The sequence below is a fragment of the Triturus cristatus genome, chromosome 1_2, assembly GCF_964204655.1.
Source record: "Triturus cristatus chromosome 1_2, aTriCri1.1, whole genome shotgun sequence".
NCBI lineage: Eukaryota > Metazoa > Chordata > Amphibia > Caudata > Salamandridae > Triturus > Triturus cristatus.
In genome coordinates this window covers 144,301,479-144,314,149 of record NC_140580.1, presented here as the reverse complement: position 1 = coordinate 144,314,149, position 12,671 = coordinate 144,301,479, and the positions used below count along the sequence as shown (strand labels likewise).

At 43.5% G+C, this 12,671-nt stretch overlaps 1 protein-coding gene across 1 annotated transcript in view; it reads left to right on the top strand.

Annotated features, from left to right (window-relative positions):
- The window catches only part of NHLRC2 (NHL repeat containing 2), an 867,133-nt gene extending 856,519 nt beyond the window's left edge, over positions 1 to 10,614 (top strand). The window contains exon 11 of the mRNA XM_085603309.1: positions 4,751 to 10,614. Coding sequence (XP_085459435.1) covers positions 4,751 to 5,007 — 257 coding nt within the window. The 3' untranslated portion in view covers positions 5,008 to 10,614. The remainder of the gene's footprint in view (positions 1 to 4,750) is intronic.
- Positions 10,615 to 12,671: the final 2,057 nt, after the last annotated feature.

The following is a 12,671-nucleotide window of genomic DNA, read 5'->3' as shown; positions in this document are numbered from 1 at the left end:
CTTCAAAACAGGATTATACTCTCTCTCGGCGCGGAGCGGTGTCAGCTATAAATAAAATAGAAGCTTTGAATTGTACAGGGTATCAAGTAAGCAGCCTTATTATCGATTCTTAATGTCCCCTTGAAAGGAGATTGCCGGAGCTGGAGTGGTGGTGCTGCTGCGCCTGGAATCATTGGGTAATGCCTGGGAAAAGCTGAGAGGGGGAATTTTCAATCCTCGTACCTTTCTGCTTGGTTTTCATTTCCTTGACTTGATATATCCCAGGGCGAAACTATTGCAAACATCTAAAGACACGACAGTGGAGTGGGCTGCAGCTAAAACACCTTGAACAGTGCAAAAATGCTTGGCTTTGTGACACCTCCAAAGACATACATTTTATTTATTCCCGTCTTCTGTCTTTCCAAGACCTCTCTTGTGACATTTCTGTGTTGTCATAATTTTATAGATGCACTTTCCTGTCCCATATATTTATAGTTTCCTTTGCAGCGATATGCATACGTCTTATCCTTATGCAAGGGTCCTTCAAAATAGGGAAGCCTGCTAAATGTGTCAGAGCTCGAGGAGTGTCCTGGGAAAGCATAGATTGTATGTGTGCTAATCGAATGAAATAGGGGACATAGGTGGGATGTTATTTTTGGAATGTACTATACCAATAGGGTAGGACAAACTACGTGTAATAATCCTTTTCGTAAATTTTGCAAAATGCCAAAAACATATTCAAAATTACACTTTACTATAAGAAATACAGGTCTGGCATGTTGTGCTATTTTTAAAATATATTTAAAAAACAAAAATAACACATAATTACAAGTGATGCGAACAGCCCACTCGTGTTCTGTTTGTGTTGTTCCTGCGCTCCTGCAATACAATTTGTCCCTGAATGATATAGCAACTATGCGACATGGAATTATGGCGTAATTTAATCTGGCATCTTGCATAACTAGCATCACTTGAAATGCTAGTAATTTAATGGCGTAAACAAAATTTCACCTGTACCTTTTTTGTCATATTATGCTGCAAAATGTCAATGCGATCAATGTAAAAATTGCATTGTCTTTATAAATTGCCGGATAGGACGTAATACTGCCAATGAGGTCTGAGAATATCCCAGGATATACCTGGCAGTTTGGGTGAGCCCATAAATAGAGAAATGGAAGAGATCTAACTTTGTATGCAGGGGAGGGGAGGGGAGGGCAGGGCAGGGGAGGGGAGCGAGGGAGAGAAGGAGCGAGGGAGAGAGGGAGAGAGAGAGAGAGAGAGAGAGAGATGGAAAATGTTGGCACAATCGGATCTCCACTGTAAGAGTGGGATGACTAGTTACGGTGGAGGCATAGCATTTTGCTGTGTCCTGCTCTGTTATTCCCTCCAGGTATCACCCCCATCAGGTAGATAGTAAGTTTGGGGACTGAAGGAGGGAGAAGTCTTTTTAAAAGTGCCTATTTAGTCTTGGGCCATGACTTACTTGTTCCCCCTGGAGTGCTGCTCCCAAAAGAGTGATCAGTGTAAAATGTAATGGTATCTCTTCGTTTTGCGTCTGTATTTTTTGTCTATCGGAGCAATTCCCATCTTTTTGCTGTCACTTGAAGTCATGACATGCCTGCCGGTAGATGGGCACACAAAGTGGCAGAATCATTTCAAACCTGAACTGTGTCAGAAAAATACAGAAATTCTGCGTCCAAATATGGTATACGAACAGGACTGAACCCCAAGTTAGTGTTCAAGATCTTCTCACTGACCAGTGTGGGCAATACCTTTCATGGTATTGGAGATCCAGAGCTGGTGTACTTGATGGACAACTTCCCCGTTAGGTGAGGGGACATCATTTGAGAAGATTGCAACTTTCTGCTGGAGGTGCTGAAGATATGCCTTTGGTAAGGATCTGCAGAGAGTCGGTGCTGGAGGTGGTGCTGCAGGAGCAGTCTGTCTAGAGGAGAACCCAGTCATGGCTGCCTGGTAGAGGATTTGCCCAGTGAGAGGAGGAATGGCACAAAGAACAGGTGACTGCAGCATTATAAATTACTGGGTAAAAGTGGTGTTGCAGAGATTTGTCGATAACCCATGCATCCCTTGTTGCGGATGTGTTGATCCCAGATACTCCTGACTATGTTCATGTAGCATCTTGGCCGTCATCAGGCTTAAGAGAGTTTCGTGAGGTTGCCAGATTTAACTGATATTAATGTTGAACCAAATAAGGCACCCTGCCAGACCAAGCTTCTTCAGTCAGCAGGGAGGTCCCTCATTGATCCTGGGCTCCAGAAGTTGACATTGGTCCCCTAACTGTCTTGCAACCCATTGTCTGGTTACTCCCCGCTTAGTCAGCAGATATCTGCATGGGACCCTCGCTTGTATGGGCAGAGGAATTTGTTTAGGCCCGTGACCCCAGGGTGTGGCTCTGTTACATTCTTCCGGTCACCCACTCTAAGATGCAGCAGCAGTGAAAGACAAGCATTTGCAATGCAATAGGTCTCGCATTTGCGAGAGTTTAAGCTATTGGCATTGTAAATGACAATGCCTTTTATTTATGTTTTAAAAACCAACACATAAAGAAAAGGCATTGCCATTTACAATGCCACTAGCTCAAACTCTCACAAGTGCGAGACCTATTACATTGCAAATGCGTGTTACTTGTGTGGTTACACAGTATATTTATTTAGTCTGTGAGTACTATTTTCTTTAACTATTTTGTCCAACTGCAGACACGTCGAGCTTCTCTGTGCGCTGCACCTTCAGGTTTTAGAATTACAGCCACTCATTTCTTTTGTTAGGCGTGGCTGCTGAAATTAACACAAACTCACTAATGGCGCCTGCTGCTCGCAGCCCGTCATCTCCATCCCACCCATGTTGTTCCTGTTTACATTTGAAGTGCTTTACCTAATTTTAACAGTAGTCCGCGTGGCCCCGGAGGGCTCCGGACATGCTGCAATGCTGAGCTCATTATCTCCCCACTGTGTCCTTGCATAAAAGTTCTGCATACCAGCGAGGCAGCTGCCTCCCCAATACACCCTCCTAACCCACAGTTTCCCCAACCCTCTTCTACCCTACTGCTTGGTATTTGAAGGCATTGTGTAAGTTAAGAGAAAAGAAAACTATAATTATGCACTGCTATAATTAAGACATTCACTAATAACTTCTTAATTGTAGCAGTGCGTAACTATAGTTTTATTTTCTCCTAACTTTCACTGGTTCCATGGTCGTGACAACATCGCAGCCTGCAGGCTGCATTGGGCGCAGATCCAGCATTTGCAATTGCAATAGGTCTCGCATTTGAAAGAGTTTAAGCTATTCACATTGTAAATGACAATGCCTTTAATTTACCTGTTTTAAAAAACAGCACACAAAAAAAGGCAAAGTCATTTACAATGCTAATAGCTGAAACCCTTGCAAATGCGAGACCTATTGCATTGCAAATGCTTGTTTTATTTAGTAAAAGACACACAGATGATGGGCGGAATGCAGAGCAAATGAAACATTCTCCCCCAGTCAATAGATCTGGGTTACATCCATTTTTCTTTTGCTCACCATGCCACCCCAGTTTAGACCCAGTCATATGCAAATCAGTCTTGACCCTGTCCCTCCTGGGAACAGGCCAGACCAAACAGCCAAGCCACGTCCTCCCTGGACCGGAAACAAGCATCCTGGGAACGGTTTCGGGGCATCACCCCTCATCAGCCAGGCTAGCTTGAATCCAGTGGCACAGTACTGTACTGGGGTGAATGTATGACATTGTTGTGCATTCTGCGCAAAGAAGAGGCCCCCTACAGTTCCGAATAAGGTTCCTTAAAGTAGGGAAAAAGTCAATAAATGTACAGATTTAAGGCAACCAAAATGTAGACCATAATTAATGCTCTTACATATATAATAATTCTCAGAAAGAACCAAAGAACAAGCATTTATTATGGTCTACATTTTGGTTGCCTTAAATCTGCACATTTATTGTTGTGCATTCTGTCCATCAATTGTTCTTTTTGTTTTAATTAGTAAGCAGTGGTACCTTGGACCACTGCCTAATCCTAAAAAAATGTTTGGGAAAACATTCACAAAGGGGAAGAAGTACCCATTCCTGTTTGCGGATGGGCTACCTTTGAGTTGGTGGTAAAATATGAATGTATTACTACCTGATTTCAGTCCTCAAACATTAATGCATAACATAGTGAACTGGTATTTGAAAGAGATCTCCTTAACACGTCCCTTCCAAACAGCGCTTCTTAATGGTGTCCAAAACCCATTTAATGATTCGATAATCGTTAAATGGATTTTGTTCATTTCAAACAGGGTTTTAGCATTATCAAACCCTTTGATTTCGTGAATCAGAGAGTCTGAGAACTCTAAAACCTATTGTACATGAGGCCCTAGTGTGATATTTGATACTTACGGAATATTGTAGAATAGAGCACTGGGCAGGGCACAGTACAATTAGTAAGGTACTGGACAGATACAATGCAAACAATGAAAAATGGATAGAATACACTGCAAAGAATAGAAGACTGGACATGAGACAAGACGCAACAGACATTGGCAAAGCCGCTATTCTCACGTATGGTGCATGTTGGCTACTAGTTTGGAGAAGCTCTTACAAACGCTGCCTGTGCTGTATTTGTCGGGTGGATACAGAAGGGATTTGAGCTTCTAATATACATTTTCTTGAACTTGGTAGAATAATTAACATTCATATCAGTACTTTAGTGTGATGAAACGGACCTTAGGCTTCTGTGATCAACTGCGCTTACTTGCATGTCTTTTTGTTTTCCAGGTGACGAGTGGCTGCTTAGGGGACAGAGTATCACTGGTGAGATTACAAGTCTATCTGTGCCTCTGGTGCTATCCCTGGCCATCCCTCATACATGTCCTCCTTCCGCTGTGAAGCTCTCCATTGGTGCCTGCCTCTACTACTGCATCCATGACAGCAGCATTTGCCTGATGAAGGCCGTCTCCTTCTTGCAACCATTCCAAGTGACCGACACGGCGACAACAGATACTCTGCAGCTCTGTCTGTCTCACACCTTCTAATCATCTGCCAGAAACACTGCAATGGCGACCAGATACCCACTGCTGTGGCACTGTGTTGCCAAGTAACTGTTGAGTTTGAGCAGGGCACAGATAAAAACACTCAGCAATACAGTTCTCATACCCTCGAGCACTTTGTGTAAATTAGCACCAGATATGGAAGCAACATGTACACCCCGAATGTCCAAGCCATCATATGGATAGCTTGGAATCTCTTCACCAAAAAACACGCATGTTCCAAAAATGTTAAGGTTGATGTTTAATCTTAAAACGGGTGGTATGATAAAATCAGTTATCCCAGGATATTCACAGTTTTATGTGTTTTACACGTGTCACTGCAAGGTATGCTATTTTCTAGCACCATGCAAACTGAAGCACATTTGTTACTGTTTGCTGCTTTAAAAAGGTTTTCACATTCAGCCATTTTCACAGAGCAAAAACAAACTGAGCATATTACTAGTTCAAGCTTGCAGTGTGAGTTGGTTAGAATCCTGCATGTAAACAGACTGCATAGTACTGCAAAACCCTGTGTTACCCGGTCAACATGCTGCATAGATCAGGTAACGTCAAGCAGCAACTAGAGGGGTTCAAGGCATAGTACATCTCTGCTGACCAGAACTTACCTCTCATGTCGCTTCTGCAATGTCTGTGTCATCCTTGGACACCTGCTCATTGTTGGAACTCTGTTGCCTCTTAGCTATGTTTGTGCTATACAAGTATGGTTTCATACACACGCACCTACAAATGCTGCGAGGGCTTCGCAAATGGCTGAAATAATATTGGCTGTCTCATGACTTTTTTTGTTGCCTTCTAATGAAGACATGCCCAATAGCCAACACTTCCCATGAACCACATGAGTAACCTAGGTGCCTGAATACCCTGAGGTGCAGGGACCTCCCACCGACCCAGTGCCTTCATAGATTTGTGAGGTGACCATTCAGAGTGAAATTGTATGGGTACCTGTCAATTTAAGTGGGGTGACATCATTTCAATAATCCACTGCCTTGAATTTGCGAGAAAATAAAGTTGGAATTTGAGAGAAAATAAAGTTGATGCAGGCGGTCCTCGCAACAAAGGAATTAGACAAAAGAATTAGACAAAAACTTAACGTCAGAAAGGGATAAAGATACAATGCTTCTGTGGGATTGGCATGCAGGGATGTGCCACAGTGAAAGCTTCCCCGCCTCTGTAAGGCTATCTAGTATGGCCACATCATCAGGGGCGAGGAGGTCATGACGAAGGTGGGCATAAAGCAACCCAGTCATGCGGATAAGCAAGAGCCGCGCCTTTAGCACCATTGATTACTTTAGGGATTCCGAACAAATTCTCAAAACTGGGTGCATCGACCTCAGATGTACTTGGCCCTGGTTAGGGTCTATTGGTGTGACGTAGGTGGTCTGTTTGACAGTAATGAAGCTGGAGTGAGAGCTCATCCTAAACAACCAATGCTTGGCATGAGCAGACCGGGCAGGCTGCCATCCACCAGAATATGTATGACAACAGAGACATTCCCTGTGGTCATCCTAAACCCCTGGCACTCTGCAGCAGTTTATCCAAGAATTTCACCCCAGAGTGCACATTCCCACAGAGGAATGCCCACCTCTTGTCTTCTTTCATCTGAAGCAACAGCTCAGAAGAATGTCCTGTTCTAAAGTCTGCGTCACTTCAAACAAGGGGATGAAAACAACGGATTTGTGTGAGGGAAGCCTCTCACGGACCAGGCCGGTGTACTGAAACACGTGCCTCCTTCCCCTTCCCATTCTAAGTCTGTATCAGGCTTCTTCCTTAAACCACAGTCTCACACTAGATTGGAGGTAACCACATTTCTTCACGAATTATCTGGAATCCAGAGTACAAATTAGAAGGGGTCTGGAACTAGAATCCAGAGAGCCAAGTAAAAGCTCTGTATTTTTACTGCTTTCACAGCCAGGTTATCTGGGCTGGGGAACAAGTGGGTGGATGAATGTGGCTGCAGTGAAAATAATAATATTTTATGTTGTGCTTGCGGATTTTCAGTTTAGACATGAGTTTCAATGTTTTTAATTTGTATTCAGCTAGTATTTGGCATTTGCGCACAAAAGTCAAAAATACATTAACCCATGTCCATGCACCCTTCTGCTTATGGAGATCAGACTTGTGAAAATGCACAATGCAGTTGTACTGCACTCTCTCAAAGCTGTGCCCTGAACCAAAGAAAGGAAAACATGTATGTATTTTAGAACCATAGAGCAAATGTATTCATTTGGTTTTAGAAACTTTTACGTTCACATTTTATCATCACCAAGCATACTATAGTAAGGAGTATGAGTGGGGTCATGTAGTGTTAGTCTGCATTAATTCTGCATGAGTTGAAAAAAAAGTCAATAACTATTTTATTATGGATTTCTGGTTCCATCAAGACGCTGTTAAATTAAGCTGAAACCTGTGGCGGTGCAAGGGTGCCTTAGGCCCTATAAAAAGCAAAGAGACGGCACCCACATACAACCCATTTGTGTATTAAAATGCCATTGTTTGGGTTTCAGTGTGCCCGCTCATAGCTATGTGCCTTGGTACCACTGCAGCTATTGCACTATTGATAACTATGTCTTTATCACTATACCTGCCCAGCGACTCTCAACTGCCTTGAATCGATTATCTTTAGGAGCACAACCAAATTGCAGGGTGGGAAAATGTGCCCTAAAAGGGGTATAAAGGTATATATTATAACATATCTTTGCCTGCTGCCATGCGATCTCAGCCCTAACAACTTCTGTTTTAATCCACCGTAAGGAAAGACATGTATTGTTGCTTTAAAGTGCCTTCGTGAAGATATGCAAAAAAGTGAATTTTATGGTAAAGAGTGAATTGAACATTGTCTTGTTGAACACGTGTGTGTCCCTGGGTTGTGGATTACTTGATTCAGCTTCCACAGACACTGTATAATATAACGAAAAGTAATTTGTGCCTGCCATTGTGCAAAAGGAAAAAAGAAATACAAGCCTTCCAACTTCCGGGGCTAGTCTCCTTGCCAAAGGTGAAGCTGGCCAGGTGTGGGACTGCCTTAGGGCAGTGGTGGCTAGGGACGGCTTTAGCGTTGGGGGTTCCCAGTGTGGCAGTCTTTGTTGTTGCCCCCTCCCCAGGCCCTGGTGTCATCCTTCTCCTCGGATTCCCTCACTACCATCCTCCATTGGTTCCCCTCATCTCCCCTTAGTCCCTCTCTCACATTTATTTAATGTCTTTTTATAGCCTTCCTCATACCAATGTAGGGTGTCAGAACGCTTAACATCACACACATGTATTGTACAGAAACAATGAATGAATGTGTAAATCAATGTGTAGGACATGTTACATAAGACTGTGAGAGCCACCAGGTCTATGAGTCACATATCACCCATAGTGGCAGGCAGTACATGTTAAGAGTGCATCATCGGAAGAAACAAAACGGCAGATTTGTTAAGTTGTCACGCAACACAACTCAGTAACCAAAGTTGCTGTGCTGCGTTGTGTGAAAAGGAGAGAGCTCAACAGCACCATCTCTACTAAGCTGTGGCACGGTTACTCTTTGTACTAGACTGGTTTACCTTAAGCTGCCTTGCGCCAGTGCACACGCTTGCATCTTAGTGCAAGCATTTGTATGTGGAGAGAAAGCATAGGTTTTGTACTGGAAGGGTTATTGGAAGGGCACCCTTCCAGTATAAAAATCTATGCTTCGACACACTTTACCACGTTTTGTGTGTGCTAGACAGTTACACCTGCTTCGAGGAGGAAGGTATACTTTTTTGATGCAAATAAATCCATTTCTACCAATGATAGTAGATGGAGATTAGCATCAAAATGTACCCATAGTACGTCCCCTTGACAGAAAGTAGCACAAAGTAGACCATAGTGCTACTTCACGTTACTTTAGGGCTACTTTCCAACAAAATTCAAGATTTGGACAGAAAGTAAATCTGAAAATAACACGTTGTGCCAGGTTTGTGCCACTTTTGTGATGCAAATCTGGCATAACGCTTTAGTAAACCTTGCCCACAAACCCAGGATTTGTAACATAGCACAGTGTTTTGGGTTATATATACTCATAAAAATGTATTTCTCTCCAAAGAAATCATAATTTTAGCAACCTTAGAATGATAAAAGATTGAGAAATAAGTAATAAGGTTCTAAACCTATGCCTAGCAGTTTACTTGTAGCACTTTGCTGCATGCAAGTTCGTAGCTCACTGTGCTATATTAGAAGAATGATAACTTATGAAGTACAAATAACAGAATGATCTCTGTGACAAAAGCAGTATACCACTGAGCTATCTACAAACAATACAAATCTGTGATATGCATGCTTTAGGTTGTGCTTTGCAGCAGCAACATTGTTCCTCCATGCTACTTTAGCATGAGTCATACCTATCATTAGACAAATCGCAGATCTCTCCCTTAAGTGCACTAATCACCAGAGTTAGCATGCTGTTGGTATGTGCCCTGAAAAATGCACCCCATAAACATCTCTGCAGGCTGCTCTTATCTGTCCAAATGGCGCCAACTCAAACTTGGCACCCGGTGCAATCATACTGGTTGCACCTCCCTAAAGTCGGCACTGGGGGTGACCCTTCCCAGCGGCATTTACCTCTGACATCACACTTAAGTTTAGGTGTACACTAGATGGGTGTTAAGAGCTCCCTTTGAGGCAAACATGATTAGCAATCTTTTTTACTGAGTGGTCAATACGAGCTCCCCCTGGCGGCGGACATGACTGATTAGCAGTCTTTTTCACTGAGTGGTCAATACGAGCTCCCCCTGGTGGTGGACACGACTGATTAGCAGTCTTTTTCACTGAGTGGTCAATACGAGCTCCCTCTGGCTGCGGACATGACTGATTAGCAGTCTTTTTCACTGAGTGGTCAATACGAGCTCCCTCTGGCTGCGGACATGACTGATTAGCAGTCTTTTTCACTGAGTGGTCAATACAAGCTCCCCCTGGCGGCGGACATGACTGATTCGCAGTCTTTTTCACTGAGTGGTCAATACGAGCTCCCCCTGGCGGCGGACATGACTGATTAGCAGTCTTTTTCACTGAGTGGTCAATACGACCCCCCCCTGGTGGTGGACACGACTGATTAGCAATCTTTTTCACTGAGTGGTCAATACGAGCTCCCCCTGGCGGTGGACACGACTTGATTAGCAGTCTTTTTCACTGAGTCGTCAATACGAGCTCCCCCTGGCGGCGGACATGACTGATTATCAGTCTTTTCCACTGAGTGGCCAATGCGCTATCCTCTTTACAGGACTTTGAACAAAGAGGCAGCAGTTATTTGAGTGCCTGGGTCAGGCAATGTTTTTTCCTAGGTTGTTTCCATTTAATACCAGTTAAAATAGCAAGTAAAATTAAACTTGGTTGCTTCCACTCGCTATTTGAAGTTTTTATGCAAGTCAGCTTTTATCTGTGTATATAAATCCTTTCAAGTAGATTTGCTCCTGTCAAAAGTTGGGACTTTATTTGGATAAACATAACTGCACTAATTCTGTCTTTGTGTATGGCACAATATGGTCATTTAAACGCAAAATGAAAGTTACAGCTATTCATGTTTATGCGAATTTAAATAAAATGGTGTCTTGTACGCCAATAAATGCTAATACCAGCGCACCTGTGTCTACTTGTTTTGTGTCATATCAAAAACAAGTGCTGCGGCGACTAGGCGACTCCTGTTTAATTGAATACTCCGGATCGATTCACAAAGGTAAGTTACACTATTGAATAAGTTTACACTTTGTAGTAAGTTACACTATTGAATAAGTGTACACTTTGTAGTAAGTTACACTATTGTGTAAGTTTACACTTTATGGTAAGTTACACTATTGAATAAGTTTGCTACTTTGGGTATTCACATGCTCCACAAACTTACCACAAGAGTGTAAGTCTCCTCCCCCAGTGTAATTCAATTGGCTTACTACTGTATGGGTGGGCGACATCCCCTTCCTAAACCCCTCTTACTCCTCTGTAATCGCTTCCCCTTTGGTAGTCAGACTACCCTTTTCCCATCACACTCTCCTGTATCCTTCCCACATATTTTACCAAAATCTATCCATACATTTGTGGAGACTCCACAGTTGGGGCAGAAACTACCCACATATAGGAACAACTTACACTTTGTAGTACATTGAGTAGTACTATAAAACGTACTACAAAGTGCAGTTTATGAATCACGCCCTCCGTTTTCAGGCACAGCACTACGTTCTCGGGCACCTAGTATTGGCTACATTCAGCCTCTCAGCACAGTCCTATAACAGTAGATTGTACATCCCTACAAAGGGATGTAGAAATCCAGAATGCTTAGGGTTCGGTCAGCAGGTCGAAATTGTTGCGACCTAGTGGCCAGGAATCACTGATTAGAAATTCCACTCCAGTCCTCCAGGGGTCTGTAGGATTAATGCGTTTAAACCCGTGTCCCCAGCTCAATGTACAGTAAGTTCTTTAGTCAGATCTTTTCCAGTGGAATTTTTAATGTGATTCTTGGAATTTCACAAAGAAACTCCAGAGCTGCTTTCCTCTTACTGCTGTTTTCTATAAACACAATCCAATTAAATGTCATTATGGGGCCATTTGTTGTCGACACTTGGCTGTTTCTGCATCCTACAGTTTATTTGTTTATTATTTCACACAGAGCATTGAAATGTACGACCCCCCTGGAGCTAAATGGTGACTTCTTCAGCGAATTAGCACTGAGCGCTCTTGAATGATTCCGCACACACCAGATATGTTTCTCTCCACTTGCATACCACACCCTAAGTGTTGTTTGATAAATAGGAAGGGCGTCGCTGGTTCGGATTCGCGAAAAAAGGTGGACGTGAGGTTCTTCTATTGTTGATTTAGTCACATTTGCTCTGCTTCAGAAGAAATACATGGAAACTGTCCAATTTCCTGTGTAATTTAGAAGAATAAATCACACCCCATATAAGTACTGCTGTTCCGCAAGATGAAATGTGGTGCTGGTCCCTGCACAGCTCTTCCTCTCATCACAGGCCATAAAACCAAGAGCTGATGAGGCCCTCCTGACTCAGCCTTGATACCCAATGCCCAGATCACACTAGAGGACAGTGCCTTCACCACCTGCCCCACCCCCTCCAGGTCACAGCACGCTTTAAAGTATTGGGAATCATTGTCGGATGCCCACCCAGCTATGCTGTTTTCCTCATCCTTATTCTAAATTTTCGAAGCAATTCATTTGAGGCTGTATATGGGTTGAATACACACGCCTGCGCATACCCACTGTGATGGGAGCTTGTTATGAAACCCTGAGTGACCCGCGGAACCCTTTTTTAGGTCTCGCCTGAGCCAGCGCTTTAGCGCTGCTCTCGCGAGAGCTTTTGTAAAAGGGGGATCTGGAAGTGCAAACTAGTGCTTTTCAGGCCTCCAAATACAGTGCATGTGCGCCGGGCGCACGCACCATTTGGCAGCCTGCCTGATCACTTTCGCGGCCGCTTTGATGTCCTTAGTGAGCCGCGCGGCCACTGAGGACATCAAAGAGCCCTCGAAAGTGCACACCATTTGCCACCCCCTCCCTTATCCCACTTCCTGCTTGTTAATGCCTTCTGTCCCTTTCCTATGTTTTTCTGTGATTGCTTGAGCTTTTTTTTACCACGGACGGGCACTTATGTGGGTGCTTGTGCGTCCACTTTATATTTACAAAAAGCGCTCAT